Source organism: Rhipicephalus microplus, chromosome 7 (assembly GCF_043290135.1).
Source record: "Rhipicephalus microplus isolate Deutch F79 chromosome 7, USDA_Rmic, whole genome shotgun sequence".
In the NCBI taxonomy this organism is placed as follows: domain Eukaryota; kingdom Metazoa; phylum Arthropoda; class Arachnida; order Ixodida; family Ixodidae; genus Rhipicephalus; species Rhipicephalus microplus.
Genome location: NC_134706.1, coordinates 156036177 through 156054463, shown reverse-complemented (window position 1 = coordinate 156054463; position 18287 = coordinate 156036177). Strand labels below are relative to the sequence as shown.

General features: G+C 45.5%; 1 protein-coding gene across 2 annotated transcripts in view; it reads left to right on the top strand.

Annotated features, from left to right (window-relative positions):
* The window catches only part of LOC119179631 (pseudouridine-5'-phosphatase), a 102704-nt gene extending 87523 nt beyond the window's left edge, over positions 1–15181 (top strand). For both annotated transcript variants that reach the window (XM_075868335.1, XM_075868334.1), the window contains exons 8-9: positions 1206–1438; positions 14911–15181. In XM_075868335.1, coding sequence (XP_075724450.1) covers positions 1206–1438; positions 14911–15156 — 479 coding nt within the window. In that variant the 3' untranslated portion in view covers positions 15157–15181. The remainder of the gene's footprint in view (positions 1–1205; positions 1439–14910) is intronic.
* The last annotated feature ends 3106 nt before the right edge of the window (positions 15182–18287 follow it).

Below are 18287 nucleotides of genomic sequence, written 5' to 3'. Positions count from 1 at the left end.
CTCCGTTTTGAACACGTCAAGAAGCAAGTTATCACTACTAATAACATCTCCAACACGTTTATTGGTGTTATTATCTATTAGATGTCGTTGCTCTTGGGTCTAATTAAAAAATCGAGCCCTAAAATCTATACTGTTTTCCTCCATTCATTTGCGAGAAACTTGTTCTGGCAGACTTTGTGCCTCGAAGTATATAGTACATGAGGGATTATTGATTTTTCGCTCGCCCGTAATATGTTCACGTGGTACGTGACGGCAAACTGGCAGATAAAGAGTATGCCACACTCGGCGTCATGGCTACTGATGGCGATGACTGGCGCTCACACGTTTATTTTACATATATGCCCCATACATTGAACGGAGAGGTAGTCGCTATGGTAGCTCAGTTGGCAGAGCATCGGACGATTTATTCAAAGGGTGCAAGTTTGATCGCAGTCCAGTACAAGTTAACTTTTCATGCATAGTTTTTTCACATCCACATTAAATTTACTTAAAATAACATCCACTGTACATCCTTTGGCTAATTTGCTGCTAGATATTGCTAATAAAAAATTAAACTCAAAGATAGATGTAGAAATAAATGGCGACAGTAAAAGCATAGACTGACAGATGACTTTACTGAGGTCTTGAGGAACTGCGATGCCCACTTTTAGGGGCAATATTTTGCAGTCGCAGAGCATTGCAACGAAAAGGCCAGAAGAATGTGGCCTTACGCAATCTCGTAGAACCCCTGGAGAGCGCGAAGTTTAACCTAGAAGTCGCCACTATGTAGGCCTTCCTTGCAATCATCTGCTTTGTTAAATTCTGGTTCACGTAACGCAAAACATTACCAGCATGTATGAGTTGATGAGCAGTACACCTCTCCGTAGTTCAGGCAATGCGGTTCAATGTTGGGCAGAAAACAATTCAACCTTTCCCGCGAAGGAAAAAACCCCGTTTGAAGAATCCTGGTTTGGAGAATTGCTATCGAGTAAGGTTAGGATGAGGAATTGGAAAAACCCTCGGAGAGATGATAGAGGGCCATGACCTCGTGATGAGGGAGTGTGGATGCAAGATACTGAAGACCACAAAGATGTCGATGAATTTACAAAACAAAAGCTTATTTTGCTGATATTTACAATGCTCAATCTGATCCACATAATTGTCTTATACATGTGAATATACCATATTGGCAACTTTGCAAAAGCCCACACCTATACGAATTGCAGGTGCTGACAAGCTCGTGCGTCACCTTTGCGCGCATGACATCCCCATCGCCATTGCAACCAGTTCCAAGCCGGCCTCATTCACTCTGAAGATGTCAAGACACCGTGAATTCCTGGCCCTGTTCCACCACGTGGTCTGCTCGGGAGGAGACCCCGATGTGAGGCGGGGCAAGCCGCACCCAGATATATTTCTCGTCACCGCGTCCAGGTTCGACGAGATGCCACCGCCGCAGAAGGTAACATGAAAAAATACCCGTAGTTTCTCAAGGCTCAACCACATGCAGGCGATTATCGGGCGATAGTAACGATTGACAGCGTGAAACTTGCTCAGTCATGTTGTCGTGTCGCGACGGTACTAACCACTTGTTCAGCACATCGCGAATAGCATCAGCGAGAAAATTACATTATTGCGAAAATGCATCTAGGGTGACCAAGGCGGCGCACTTCAAAAAAATGAAAATGAAATGAAGACACACTGATAACAACATGCCAAGTTTAACATTGGCTTGTGTGAAATAAGGAAGCCATAAAAGCAGCCTCTCTTTTTGAAATAAGGAAGCCAACTTTTTTTGTAGGCAATCTTTGGTTTAACGGCGGCAGTACTACGTGCTGCGACCTCGTGAGGTTCCTGGAAGCGCATGTTGCGGCAATACGACGCACTTTACAAATTCACGCGACCAGGTTATATTGAAACTAGCTACCAAACCGTCCATATACACTGTCGATAACGTGATTTACGACAAAATACGGCCGCTGCCTCACTGTCTGCGTAAGCTGCGAGTATAAATAGGCTAGTCTATAAATTGTAGAATTGATGGATATGTACGAGAACGAGACAGAGACACATATGATGATGATGATTCTTGTTACTCTGGTGCACACCCACAAAGGAGGATTGGCCAAGAACCGGGCAGCAGGACCTTTGTGTAGAAGGCTTATGGTTTCACAAACACAAAGTAATTTTGGACTGAAATATATATATATATATATATATATATATATATATATATATATACAAAGAAAACCCAAAATGTTGAAAAAGGAGTATATCGGAGCAGGGATCGATGCAGGCTATCAGATGCAATTTTTTGAGACAGAGGTAATTGTGGGTCTACAACGAATGATATATATTGTAGGAATACTGTTAGACGCCACACCGCTGTGATGCAACCGTTTAATGGGCCGAACAGCAGCGAGACAGCAGCCAGCGGTTTCAGCAGCAGCTGCAGCAGCACGGGCCTCTGCCACAACAAACGTCTTCTTCGTCGTCTCTAGCAAGACCGTATTTTTGTCACTACATTGACTCCCCAGTGCAAAAGGAGCCATCCTGGCGACCTATGGCACAGAGACGACTGGTGGGTCGTAGTGAAGTTTTAGACGGTCGACGTGCACAGTTTCACGCCCACGGCGCCGTTGATCTGTAGGTGGCTGAATAGGTTCAACCATGTAGTTGACTGGTGATGTCTGGCGCAAGATCCTGTACGAACCGTCATACTTGGGTGTGAACTTTGAGCAAAGGCCTGGGGCAGACGATGGCACGTGGAGCCACACGATTGTTCCAGGCGCGTATGACGATGGAGATGAGCGTTGGTCATGGGAGTCCTTCTGGAGAGCTTGATCGTGCGTAGTAAGCGCACGTGCGAGTTGCCTACATTCTTCGGCATATGTGGAGGCTTAGGCCAAAGTCGTCGATTCTGAAGAATCTGGGCAGTATAGAAGGATAGTGTCCAAGAACGGTGAAGGTTCCCGACCATAATGAAGAAAGAACGGGGAGAATCCAGTTGTAGATTGAATTGCGCTGTTGTAAGCGTACGTAACGAATACCTGGAGAGCATGCCCCCCAACGTACGATTAAATCGCTCGGTCATCCCGTTGGTTTGGGGGTGATATGCGGTCGTTGTTCGATGCACGATGTTGCATTCACGTAGGAGTGCTTCTACAGCTTCCGACAAGAACGAACGCCTACGGTCACTAAGAAGCTCACTGGGCGCACCATGCTGGAGGACGAGTTTGTGCAGAATGAACAAGCCGACTTCACGCGCAGTGGCCTCGGGAAGTGCCGAAGTTTCGGCGTAACGCGTAGGGTGGTCCACGGCTACAATGACCCAGTGGTTTCCGATCGGTGTGTATGGGAGAGGACCGCACAAGTCGATTCCGATGCGGCCGAAAGGCCGAGAAGGACACGGCAGTGGCTGCAGTGCTCCTGTGGTTGTGCGAGGGGAGCTCTTCCGGCGTTGGAAAAAGGTGCTTGAACGGACGTACTGCTTAACAAAGCAGTACATTGCGCGCCAGTAATATCGAATTTGTAGGCGAGCATACGTCTTCACTACATCTGCGTGGGCGCATTGCGCATCCGCGTGGAAGGAGGCACAGACGTCAGAACGTAAGTGGCGAGGTATCACCAGCAACCATTTGAGGCCATCAGATAGGTAGTTTCGCCGGTACAGAAGACCGTCACGGATGGTAAAATGGCGAGCAGTTCGTCGAAGTAAACGGTTGTCGATACTTGGAGACGTCTGAGACAGGTACTTTAAGAGAGACGCAATCCATGGATCCTGGTGTTCCTCAGAGGACATGTCGACATGTTCAAGTGAAGAACATTCGTAGCGGGAAACAGACGCTGTAACATAATCGTGGGGAAGTGGCGAGCGAGAAAGAGCGTCGGCGTCCGAATGCTTGCGGCCTGACCGATAAATTACATGAATGTCGTAATCTTGGAGACGTAGTGCCCAGCGAGCTAGGCGACCAGATGGGTCTTTTAATGACAAGAACCAACACAATGCGTGGTGATCAGTCACGACGTCAAATGGGCGGCCATATACGTAAGGTCGGAATTTCGTGATTGCCCAAACAATGGCAAGGCATTCTTTCTCGGTGACTGAATAGTTCTTTTCCGCAAGAGGGCGGTGACAGAGGGCGCGTCATCGCAGAAGAGTGGCACAAGAACACAGGATAGGGGAGGAATGAGAGTGTCCGCGGCCACGGAGACTCGGGAAGATAACGGCTTGAAAGCTCTTTCAGACGTCGGCGCTTCCCACAAAGGCAGTTCAGACATCGTCAACAACTCTAGTTCGGCACGCGCACAGTGAACGACGGCATGATAAGCGCAGAGGAAGTCCCAGCCTAAGAAGATATCATCCGAACATGGGGAAAACACAGCGAATTCTACTACATACAAAATATTTTAGTGACCAGTCGAGCTGTGCACGCCGCAGAAGGTTGGATGTGATGCACAGAGGCCGTGCGGAGAGAGACATCGGAAAATGGCAGTGTAAGCTTCTTCAACTTGCGGCACAGTTCACCACTTAGCACAGACACGGCAGCACCAGTATGAACGAGCGCTTGCACCAGTACGCTATTAATATGCACAGTTATTTCATTAGCAAGTAGGAACGGAGGCCTTGAAAGTTTCGATATATGCCCAGCTCCTGCCTCGGGAACTGCGATGGTCAGTTTTTCGTTTGGGGGGTGTGATCGAGGAAGCATAGGAGAAATCGAACGGCGCCGTGGTGAGGGCGACCGATCCCTGTCGAAGCCGTGGCGACGTGGCGGCGACTGTTCCGACGTGGGGGGGGGAACGAAAACGACTGTGGTGGCTCTGGACGATAGCCGTAAGTCGCCTCACCAGCAGTTGGGTTATAACCCCGACGGCGGCAGTAGCGTGCTACATGACCGGGAAGATGGCAGAAGTAGCAAATCGGCTTGTTGTCCAGAGTGCGCCAATGGTAAGATGATGGTAGTGCTGGGTGGCGAACAAGAGGTGGGTGGGGACGGACAGGGGGACTTGCAGCGTAGATGGGACGACTGTCTAGCAAGATCCATGGCGTTTGGTAGCGACGGCGGCGATCGTCTGGCGGCCTCAGCGTAAGTGAGAGGGGCGGAGATAGGCGAAGGATGGTATGTAGGAGACAGGGCATCAGAAACTTGCTCTTCGATTGTCTTGCGGAGCGTTGGGGTCAGTGTGTGCGCACTGGCCGGAAAAGACAATTGGCGCGCTAATTCTTATCGCACGAAGTGCTGAATTTGCTTCATTAAGGTGCTTTGTTCTGATGAAACAGCGCCAATGGTTAACGCAGATGTAGAGCTCGTGTCGAGGTTTGGACGACGAGTATAAATGCGCTCTCTCCGCAGCTCATCGAACCTCTGACAGTGTTGAATAAGCTGGGCGATGGTCTGCGGGTTTTTTGCAATGAGCATGTGGAAGGCGTCGTCCTCGATACCTTTCATGATCTGCCGTATTTTGTCACTGTCCGACATGTGGGAATCGATACGACGGCAGAGGTCCAGAATATCCTCAATATACGAGGTAAAGGTCTCGCCAGAGCGCTGTGCGCGGCCGCGCACAGCGCTGTTCGGCGCGGAACTTGCGAACAGCGGGTCGGCCAAAGACTTCTGCAAAGCGCGTCTTGAAGGTTGACCAAGAGGGTGTTTCCGCTTTGTGGTTAATAAACCACAGTTCTGCCACACCCGCCAGATAGAAATGAAGGTAAGCAAGCTTGTCGGTGTCATCCCACTTATTGTGGGCGCTTACCGCTTCATACTAGGACAGCCAGTCTTCAGCGTCTTGATCGTCGGTCACGTTGAAAATTACTGAATCTCGCTGTCATGGCATTCCGGAACAGGTGACGGATGGGATTATGACTGCAGGTGGCTGGGTCATGTCGTCAGGCATTGGCGAAGCGGGGGGTTGAGGTAGAGTCCAGGAACGGAGTTCCAGTTTGAGACAACCAGCACTCTCCACCAAATGTAAGAATACTGTTAGACGCCACGCCGGGGTGATGCCACAATTTAATGGGCTGAACAGCAGCGAGACAGCAGCCAGCGGTTTCAGCAGCAGCTGCAGCAGCACGAGCCTATGCCACAACAAACGTCTTCTTCGTCGTCTCTATCTAGCGAGCCCGTATTTTTGTCACAACAGCATATATATATATATATATATATATATATATATATATATATATATATATATATATAATAGCTCAGAGCAGACGTCCCTGTGGCTGTAAGCAAATTTATAGCTGCCAAGCGATAAAATTACTGCCACAATTATTCCTAATTTTATTCCTTCAAGCGGAGCTACCAGGTATCTTTTCCGCTGATAAGAATATCGGCGACAAAATAAAAAGAAATGATCTATCGTTTCAATTTCTTCGCAAACTTGACATAAAGGTGACGCCTTCAGACCAACTTTATGCAAATAATAATTTAGTAGCGGAAGTCTACAACGCAATCTGGTATAAGTAACTTCCAATGGCCATGTGGTGCACCACTGTCTATTTCAGCATCATCTTAGATGTGTGAAATTCTGAAATTTATACAATGAGTAGAAGTCGAATGCATGCAAAAAGAGGTTTCTCAACCGTATTGCTGTCGCGTAAGTCGTATCAGTCAAAATCGGGATAAGGGGACCGCTAAGAGATACTGCAGCTAGTGCATCCGCCATCTCATTGAGATATATGCCACGATGGTCTGGTACCCATAACAGCTGCAGTTTTTGCAAGTTTGTCGGTATGAGTTGTGGAAACACGTGCATGAGTGTTAGGTTGGCTCCCGAAGACAAAGCAGCACATACTGAAAAAGAAGCTGTAAATACGACTGCTTCTGATTTGCCCAAAGGAAGTTTTCGTAGTGCCAGTATAATAGCAAATAATTCTGCTATGAATATTGGTTTAATCTGGAAGTCTAATCAAAAAGGAAAATATCAACCGTTCTTGGGCAGGCTGTTTGATTTTCTGCCTCATCGTCTTCGACCTATTGCTAGGTATGCGCTTCAGTTGAAATGGTGCCTTGTCATCTATGCACTAAGACACGCTGCAGCTGATTTATACGTGTAAGAAAATCTCAAAGCAATCTCACGTTTGCCGACGTATGCGGTTCTTCATCCATAACGTATGAACCACAAAGTAATTTCATTTTGTTTTTGTCTGTGCGCCTAACAGAAGCCGCAGACTATACTCGCAGAGTGCTCGCTCCCAAGCACTCAGAAATAATGAAAGGGTCTTTGTACTTAGGGCGCAGTTCATTTTAAGACGGTGATGCACTTCGATGCAGGTACACCTCGTCGCCTACACTATATTTTGGCGCTTGACGGTGGCGTCGGTCATAGCACCGCTTTTTTGACTGTTAAGCATGTACAATTCTCCAACGCGCGTCCATACGGATATTGCGACAACGTGTCTGGCGTGCGACGGAACGCTCAACTTTCATGGGAGTGTCCAAACTAAACGTAGCATTCGGTTAAAGAAGCTGACCGTAGACGATCTCGTAGGGGAAAATTCTTGCAGAGATACGTGCCATCGTCTCCACTGCGTACGCGGGTGCTTGAAGATAATCATCCCAGTCAGCTTTACCTTATCTGCTATCCTTACAGTATGGTGCAGTTAGGCTTGGGCAGTTTCGTTTGACCTTTTTTCAGTCAGTTCGCTAGTAGATGGTATGCCGACCAAAGTGATGCTGCGCTGATGCTTCCTGTAGATAAGTGTGGAGCTCATTACTGCGAAAAGGGGTCGACCGGTTGGAGATCACCTTTTTAGGAAGACCATGTCATCATTCGAAGCGCTTTCTCGGGAATCAGGTGACATGGCTAGCAGCAAGTGAAGGCATGGTCGTGATATCTACGAACTTGGCCAAGTAGACTACAAACACCTTCTAAAAATCCTTGTCTTGATTGCATTCCTTGAAGCAAGTTCTAATAACAAGCACCAAGAGCTAATTGCTACTGAAAAGAGGATCAGGAGTGCCGCCATGTTGCCGCATGTTGTCACACTCACTTCAGTGCTACAAGCATTGCTTCCTGCTTTTCTCTGAACCTGATGTGGCGAATGGCGCTCCGCGACAGCTAATGCTGTTGCACGTCGCTCTCGCTTATCTTGGTCGCTCAAAAATTGTGTGGCCGTCATAGGGTAGCCTAGGATGACACGTGCTGGAAGCAATTTACAAAAAAATAATTGCTCAACTTTAGACTGGTTCATCTGCAGCGATCTTCACAGCGTTGCCAGGTGGAGAGGTCACATTAAACAGGGCCTGCAACTCTTTTTGAGCATGGTCAGTAAACGCTGCCGATTGGTGGTAGAGGCTCCCAACAACTAGTGAGCCAAATATTATAGCGCAGCATGTGGCCTGGAATTCACAACAAATTATCAAAATCAGCTAAAAATTGCTTTCTCTTCCCGCGACAAATCACGCAATATACCAAAAAATCACACGCAGCAAGCCCATCTGTCAGCTATTGGCTAATTTGAACACGGCGTGCTCGCTCGTTACAAAAATTGCCGTGGGAGGCCGCTTCTTGTTCCCGCGTGCACGCGCGATCACAGAGATAAAGCCGCGCATTTGAAGAAAAAAAGAAAAAGTGCACAAGATCGCGTGGCTTGCGTGATGTTTTTTTTGGAGCCCGGCCATCCCTCCCTGCTTAGCTTCCAGCGCTTTCGTTAGGACGAGAGAAGAAAGATCCCAACGGCAGCAGCGGCCACCCATTTTTACTCCACTCGCACTGGGCGGAATAATAAAATTTTTGTTGCATTGAAATCATGAGGCAATAAGCTCTTCCAGCGGATTCCTTCTATGGTTACTTCTAAAAGTTTTTCAGGGCCTTTTTAAGGGGTAAAAACTGTCGTAACCATAGCATATGGATAGCACAGCAAGAGTGAGAAAAAAGGGGAGGAAGGTAGTACAGTAAAGGGTAAAGGAACAAAACAAAGTGAAGGTGATGGAGCAACAAAGGAAGAGCATGAAAGGTGAGACTAAGGTGGGGATGGTGGGGGGGATTTCGCCACAAGTGCAATCAGGCTGGCAGACCTGGCCGGCACTTTCTGCACCTGTGCGACTCCCATGTTGATCGGCTCACAAAAGATTACTTAATGCCGTCTATCGCCAAAAACCTGAAAGTATGTTATACCTGTGTCACAAGGGCGCGCAAAAAGTCTTTTAGGTAAGCGGTCTTTTTACGCAGTTGAAAGACGTTTAACAAAGAGGCGTTCGGCGCATACACACGGCAGCAACGATCTCCTTTTAGTGTTTTCGTTCGAAGACGCTAGCGAAAGCGTGGCGCCAGCAGTTAAAAGAGAAGCAATGAAACTTAAACGATGTATCACGATGTACAAATTAAAGACTTGTTGCACTGCTCATTTTTTCAAATAAATTTAAGAAGAAGAGATGAAGAAACACCAATGTGAAAGTTTGTTGCACTAGTTAAGGAAGCATTCCCATAACTAGCGACGTGCACAAGTCCGTCTGGCACCACTGGGCTTTTATTTACCGTATTTGTTTTTCGCTGCTGTCGACTGCTCTCGACACGTTATTGGCGACCATACGGAAGAAAAAGCGAGGATCGCAAGCCTCACGGCCTGCCTTCTCGCTCTGGAAAGCGAGACAGACGCTGCAAAAGCCGCCAAGGAGAGGATCAAGCAGCAACTGCTGTTCAGCTATTCCTTGCTGTGCGCACTGGAGCTGTCGGAGAAGGCCTGGGATCGATCAATCTGGGCCTTCAGACGAAACGAGAGGTGGTTCGGGGGAACTGTACCTCACCTCGGTGAGCATAAATTCAAGCAATCTTTTCGAGGGTACCCGTCCACCTTTTGTTTTATTGTGGAGAGCTTGCGCAGTGAGCTCGAAAGACAGTGCACCAGCATGCGTGAAACCATCACTCCTGAGAAGCGAGTCGGCAATGCCCTATACAAGCTTGACCACTTGAATGACGGGCAAACACATGAATTCCACGCTTTCCTCGCTTGTGCAAAATGGTGCGGCGCGAGACCGAGCGTCACCACGTGATATTGCCGACGCGTTGTAGCTGCTCACGAGAGTAGAAAAGGAAATAACCATTAAAAGAGGTCATTAAACCTTCTGCAGGATATGAAACTTGTTTTTACAAAAAGTTTTGGTGACAGAAAAATAAGCATTCGCTCTTTTTTCCCACCACTCGAAAATTGCTGGCGCCCACTGGTTTCAAGGCTACTCATTCGGAGCCGTAAAAGAGATCGACGAACTCCGTTTACGAAAAAGACCGCTTCTGAAAAGGAGTTCGCTCTGTGCCATGTGTCTGCTGTCAGGAACTCCTTTTCGGAAAAAGACCGCTTACTTAAAAGACTTTTAAGTGCCCGTGTGACAGGGGTATTAGTCACTTGCTTTCAGATCAGCCTGATATCTGCTGGACACACAATTTCTTCACTGCATTCGTCGTAGAACTCTCCTTTCTCCATACTGTCTATCAATGTCTCTCCTTCATATCAAAAACGCTTTCATGAAGGGCGATAATAATGAATATTGGTGACATCATGGCATTCACTGCACAGAGGGGTGGAGTGCCCCTCAGTCTAAATAAATGCAGGAGTGTAGGCCGATCGTGTTTTTGTTCTGCGTAGCAAAGTTGGCTTGACCCTACTACGGCCTGTGGTGACACAGGGTTGATTGGTAGAATTCCATAGAGAACAAAAATGGCATGGGATTGTCTATTTGGTAGTTGCTGGTTCATATGAGCTCTAACTGTCGGTTGTACTGAAAGTGTTGTGTTGGATATGGCATCTGCTCATTTGCTTTCGCTTACATAAACATGCAAAAGTATCGACTGCGAAGGTGTGTTGATGCCTTTTTTGGTAGCGTCTTTCAGTGATGCTAGGCTAGTGGCAGTATTGTTTGTGGGAGTCCATCAAGAAAGTATAAGAATTGCCCACTCACAGTCCGAGTGAATTACAGCTAGATAGACGGCTTCATCCTTCAGTTCGCGAAGAGCAGCCGCAATGGCTGTGTTCCCTGCAAATGTTAATAATATTAGGTTGCCCAAGCGGCCAGTTCATGAAGCTTCTTTAGATTGCATTCAATATTCTGCAGCACAGCTGCTAATATTGATATTGACGGAAGAGTCCAAGTATACGTCAAGGAAGTTGGAATGCTTCATCTCAGATGCTCAAGTACCAGGCAGCTCACTTCCGTAAAAATTGTTGACCACTTAGGTTGGAGCGCTAGAATACTAATGTCGCAAAGAAAATCTTCGGGCCTCTAAGCCAGGTTACTTTGTTGCCTTGTTTTAAAGTGATAGCATTAAAAAAAACTCGTTTCACAGATATTCCGGCGTCGGAGTTGGTTTTGGCGTCATTGGTTGGGAATGAAAAATTATCATCTTGTGCATCAGCAAAACTAGAGAAAGATGGCAATAAGACAAATAATAATATTACTTTCCGCGTCTGAGTGAGGATCGAACCTAGGTTTTTGGCATGGCGGGCAGGTGTTCCACCAGACAGCTTAACTTAAGCTAAGAAACACGCTGAAACTAACTTCATCTTCTTGGGAATTCAGTAAAAGTAACTTTCATGCTTTACTATCACACGCGTTCTGTATACACGCTTCACAATACAACATGTACTATCCCAGTATCATTGCGTGGTAAAGCGCACATTGTCATCAGGGCGTCATTGGTTGGGAATGAAAAATTATCATCTTGTGCATCAGCAAAACTAGAGAAAGATGGCTATAAGACAAATAATAATATTACTTTCCGCGTCTGAGTGAGGATCGAACCTAGGTTTTTGGCATGGCGGGCAGGTGTTCCACCAGACAGCTTAACTTAAGCTAAGAAACACGCTGAAACTAACTTCATCTTCTTGGGAATTCAGTAAAAGTAACTTTCATGCTTTACTATCACACGCGTTCTGTATACACGCTTCACAATACAACATGTACTATCCCAGTATCATTGCGTGGTAAAGCGCACATTGTCATCAGGGTGTCAGATTGTGTATTTATCACAATGTCGTTATGATTTAAAACGGGCAACCCAGAAATACCGGCACACACGTTACTGCACCTACTCTTTTTAGACCTTGGAGCAGATTCATAGGAGGGTTGAAAAGATTAGACGCGCACAATTTAAAGCATCCCACACATACACAGAATACACCCATGAGCAAAATCTTCACTGACACAGGCCACTTTCAACTTTATCTCGTAAATTCTGGTATTCAACAATATAAGCTTCTCGAATAACATTATACAATAAAAAGTATGCTCTAAATGGTTGAAGTTTGCACTGAAGTCTGAATATCGCTATCTCATCCTACTCTTAAGTACAAGCTTAACGGTCCTCCAGTTTCGGGGGATTTCAGAATGTCCGTTATCTAATCCAATTAACGCTACAAATAGATAAATTGCTTACTGTTTCTGAGTGATCTGTTATGTGCTTCTCTCCTAATTAACACAGTCGTAGGAGTTGTGTATGTAGAGCTTGGGATGCCACAATACATAGTGGCAGACTGGGCCTTATGCACGACTCTCTTGTTTGAGGCTCGCTTCGAAAACCCAAAAGATAAGCGGATATATTTGCAGTGTACACGATAAAATTGTTTACAACGGGCCTCTGTGACATAAGCGGTACTTTATAAATTACCCGGATGTTTCCTAGGGTGCTATGCATTACCAGCATGCACTTGAAAGGATTGGCCCAGTGCACACCACCAAATCAATGCAGGGTCAGATGTCACTTTAGGCTTGTTTCTAAAAGGTGGTCAGCAGCTTCCCTGCATGAAGGTCTGTTGTCCAAAGTCACCCCCAGCAAAGGGGCACTTGTGGCCTTTCGTGTCACCTTACTGTCCAAGTTTAACTGCAAGCGCGTCACCTTTCATCGTAGCGTAGATAAAAACAACAAAACAGGATGTCTCTGCTGCCAGATCGATTGTTGACAAGTAGATCTGATCTGATAATATTCACCTTGGGGCTATCTGTTCTAACTGTTTGTGGCTGTACCCCGATACACAGATGCAGATGTTGTATGCGAAGATGTACACTTTCAAATACAAGCGCCGACGTCAAACTGCACTTGAAAGACAAGCACGAGCGACACTGAATAGCAGAGAAGCGATGCTCCTCTTTTTACTAACAGAGTATCCGAGGCAAACATGAAGAATTCGTTCCTCAGAAATTTGTGCATGAAACGAATATTATTCCCCGGAAATACCATGAAGCGGTGCTGTATAATATCAGAAATTAGTAAAACTTGGTCATAAGCCTCGGATTTGTCCATTAATACAGCAAGAGTAGAAGGGCCATCTTCTCAGTGATGTTCGCTGTGGCTTCCAAGGTCTATTACACTATGCTATAGACCTTTCTCTCTTTATATAAGAACCTTTCTTTTCTGTTCCAAATACTAATTTGGGCGACTATGAACGAATATTTTCCTGATCTTCATTACACCCGGTGTTGGGGAAAGCATAGAAATACGACGCATAATCTGTATTACCTTTGCAGGATAATAAAATGTGCACTACCCGGGTAGCTTTCCAAATCTCTGAGATGTCTCATGTGTCTCATACTGAAACGAATATGTCCAAAACTTATGGTATGCATCACTTCGGCAGGTTCACAATCATTGGGTTATTGATGAGACAAACACCTGCTGCAAGCGTGTTCGTAAGCTGCTAAGCGTTGGCTCCAATGCGCGAAATACCAAAGGAGCATTCATCAGAGGACGGAAGAGGGATGACATGGTATCCATGGCTTGTGATAATCTGCAGAACGAGGAGGCTCCACATATTCTTGCGCTAACACTGCAAAAGTTTTCACTAGCTTCAGGCGAAGAGCTCCAACATTGTTTTTTGATTATTTTTTCAAGCAAGCATCTCGCTCATTCTGTGTACTTGAGCCATTCGGGTAAACAACGACAAGCTTGTGCACAATTGAGCCCGTTGTTTTCTTTGTCTTTTTTTGTGCCTACAATTCAAGAAGTTGATTGTATTCAGTGCTGTTATCAGCTCTGGTGTATCTTATTTTCTCAATAATTAACGTTCTGCTCTTCATTAAAAGCGAGGAAAAGCATTAGCGTAAGACACATTAAAACAATGACGAGTGAATACAACGAAAGAGTGAAGTGAAACAAAGAAAGTGTTTTTGTCAACTTTGATCCTCAGTTCATAAATAACGAAGTTACTCAGAGATTTTGGCCCCACTTTGCTGGAGCTTTCCCTAAGAGTCTTTCGTCAATGGTGTTTACGTATCAAAGCCATATACACTTTTTATTCTTGTGCTAAGTCAATCATACTGACTCTCCTGCCTTCCAACGACAGGTTTCTCCACTGAACGTAGTTTTGCTATGACTCCCAGATCGGAAGCATTCGTAACGTCATAACAAATATTATGACTAAACCATATCATCAAGGCTTTTATATCTTTTGTCACAAATGGTCGATTTTCGCGCTTTAGGTGACGTATGCGGCGTTTACTTTTAAGTCATTATTGAAAAAAAAAAGAAACACAGATGACTATAAATCACTTCATATGTGAACTTATAGAGACCATGAGTTCTCTATGTGGCGGGTTTAACCTCGTTAAACGTATCATATCGCAGTGAGACGGTTTTCGTTATTGAGATGCGTGCATATATCTAGTTCAAAGCAGTTCATTTTGTCAATTTAGGCGAAACGGACGGTGGAGAGCAATTCTCATAACTGGAAAAGTTACTGCAGTATCTGCCATAAAATGGCAAAAAAAAAAGCAACGCAAGGTCTGCTTTAAAAGCGCGTATATCTCAGTAAGCAGTACCGTTTTATCTCTGTAAGCATCACGATTTCACCGTACGTGCTAATTCAAATAATTTGTTTTTTATTGCCTGCGTTACCTTGATATCATCAAGTAGCTTCGCTCGAAAGTACCTCTAGCGCAAAATGAATTTACAAATGAGTGAAAGGAAACCTGCCCGTCGGGGCGCACCCTGTTCGTGCAGGTCCTTGTGTTTGAGGACTCAGTGATGGGCGTCAAGGCTGCCATCGCTGCCGGCATGCAGGTCGTTATGGTTCCCGATCCTCGCATCGATGAAGAGAAGCGGCGTCTGGCTACAACTTCTCTTTCTTCACTGCTCGACTTTGAGCCCGAGCTCTTTGACCTTCCAGGTTTCGAAATTCCTGCACAGGATCAGAAAAAAAGAAATCACTCATATTTTCTTAGCGCCACTCGAGCGCCAAGCCAATAAACTTAGCGGTAAACAGAACCCTAAACATGTTTTTTGTCCAGAGGTACATTGCTTAGATACGTGCTTGTAGCATCGGGGTAGTAGTCAATCATATTCAGCAAAAAAAGCTACCGTCAGTTTGTAACTATGGTGAAGGAAAGGTGTCGGCGCTTATCGGCTGCCACGACTAGGCAATGTTCCTTAACGACAAAAGCATGTTAGCGCCAACTGGCCGGTGCACTTCTATGACGCTGCCAGCGATATTTATTTAACCTAGCTATTAGCCATAACTCATTGGTGTTGTGCTCGTTTTGCTTAGAAAAAACATTCTTATAAGATGAACGCTTCCCTGAGTGCTATGAACTCTACCAGTATATATTTCAGCGGCAACACTACGCTAGCACTTTCGTATGCTCACCTAGAAGAAAAAGGAGGGAGGGGGACATGAAAACAAAAGGCCACCTGAACTGCACCGCTGCGTAACACAGCTATCAGAATAGGTCATTCTTTGAAAGACTGGAAATTGTTTGTATAGCGCTTCCTCGACACTCTGTCAAATGAGGTACCTGATAGGTTTCCGATGGGCTACAGCGTTTACTGAAGTCATAACAACAAAGGCCGGCCAGATAATAAGTACTGTAGCATCTGCCACCACACTATGCAAATCACATATTATAATATTTTCTTGGGTTTTAAGTCCCTAAACCAGCATGTCATAATGAGATACGCCTTAGTGAAGAGCTCTAGAAATTCGGCCATCTGATGCACTGACATCGCACAGTACACTGGCCTCAACCAGTTCATCTCTATTGAACTGCAACTGCCGCGGCCAAGATCGCAACCAAGAACTCCGGGTCAGCAGCCAAGCAGCTTAGGCAAAGTTCCACCAAGGCGAACTTGCAAGTCACAGCTTCTTTTTCAACCACGGTTAGAAAATGTGTTCTACGAGTTCACTACTTGAAACACGCAGCTTTCTACTAACAAGAACGAAACAAATACTTTGGTACTTTGCAATTTTATGCCGGCAGCTACAGGCCGCGTAAGCAAGTCGTATGACCCATCTTTTTTTTTCCTTGGTTCAATTACATGAACTCAGCTGAATATGACAGCTGTGCAGGCCAGTGCTGTCTGCCTTCGAGGCTCGAGATACAGTCGAGCTACCCACGCTAGAAAGTAGGTGGTACGGGCAGCGCATCAGTTCCTCTACTGAACGCAAAACGTTTGCAAGAAGTCTAATTGCAAGTTCACCCTATCTATCTATCTATCTATCTATCTATCTATCTATCTATCTATTCATTTATCTATTTATCCATATATATATACATATATATATATATATATATATATATATATATATATATATATATATATATATATATATATATATATATATATATATATATATATATATATATCATTCTATACATCTATCTATCTAGTCTCCGTCGCCTGGACAAGAACGAAACTTCTTCCAATGTCAGGCCGACGTTCAAGCCAATGATGGGCCGACGTTTTACCGATGTTTTAGCCAGTATACAACCAACATTGGGCCGAAGAAGGCCCATCGTATTGCCGACAAAGCTGCCAATGGTCGCAATATCGTGGCTTGTCTGGCACGAACGTAATGACATTTTTTCCACAGCCACATTTGATGCAAGCCCATATACAATGCTACGAGGAATGCCGGTACGTGTCGCACGTGAGTCCCTGTATATCTCAGTGCATGCATAACGACAATAGGCTTCGCAAATTTTCGGTTATGAATTCTGAGTCACTCAAAATGTATCTGTCGCGTCAGCGGCGTTCTCGTTGATTAAAATATCCTATTGGACGCAAACTTATAAATTGGCATTCGGGAAAATAAATGCAGAAATCAAGTATTCCAACAACAACCATGCTACCACCCAGACAGCACGCCGCCGTTGGACCAATCTTGGACCAACATCGGCTAACATCGGCACCGATGTCGGGCCGACGTCGGAAGTGCAACTTCTTCCAATGTCAGGCCGACGTTCAAGCCAATGATGGGCCGACGTTTTACCGATGTTTTAGCCAGTATACAACCAACATTGGGCCGAAGAAGGCCCATCGTATTGCCGACAAAGCTGCCAATGGTCGGCCAACATTGGGCCATATTTGAGCCGATCACATGCCATTTTTATGCCAATGTTTGCTGCACGACGAATATTGGCTACCGATGTATGACCGACTTGGACCAATCCAGGGCTACATTGCAGCCAATCAAATGCCGTTATTACACCGATGTATCCTGCACGACGAATATTGGCTACTGATTGGCTTTCCATTATGTAACCATTATTAGTAGAGACTTTTTCTTACCGGAAGATTAAACAATATGCCTCGATGACCCGCTCTTGTAGCTTTGCAGCCCTGTATACTTGGGGCAACAGAAAATTGAATGCTGAGAACTGAAAGCAGTTACTCGATCTATTTCATCTTTTATACCTCATTCCCTTTGCTAACACTAAAAGTGTAGTTTATTTACTTACCAATCCATCTTTTGCAATAGCGAGTGCTTTATTTGGTACTAGTATTTGGTGCAGCATATCGAAAAAAGTCCTTAGGAAGTAAAATCTGAAAGCATATGTCCCCCACATGCAATCCCCACATATGTCCCCCACATGATAATCGAGAATATTCATACAGTTTAGAGCATTTTTTCTTGTAACTAAAACATGGTGATGGTGCTTCTGACTCAGCATAAGCTAGCTGAACAGTGCACCACCGACAGTCTTCAGACCATTTATTTTTTGTTTTTTTATTTATTAGGTTTAACAAAAATATATACATTGAAAAAATTATATACACAACTAAAAAGGGCCCGCTCTACTGCAGGTCAGGTTGTGTTGGGGGCACAATGGCAGTGGTGCTGTCAAGGCTCTGGCCGCTGTGGCTGGGCAGGAAGCCACCTGCCGCGAGCAGCCGATAATCTCCACTCTGAGAGTGGGGATCATCGGGCTGCTCCACAACAAAGGCTTCTCTGAAGCGCCGCTTCCTGCCCCCACAGCGGTCACTAGACCCTGGCAGCCACCTCTTAATAAAGTTGAGGGCCTCCGCATGGTCGCACCCTGCTTTTTGGCAGATGACATCTGCATACAAGAACAGAAATACCATAGTACACATGAAGCACT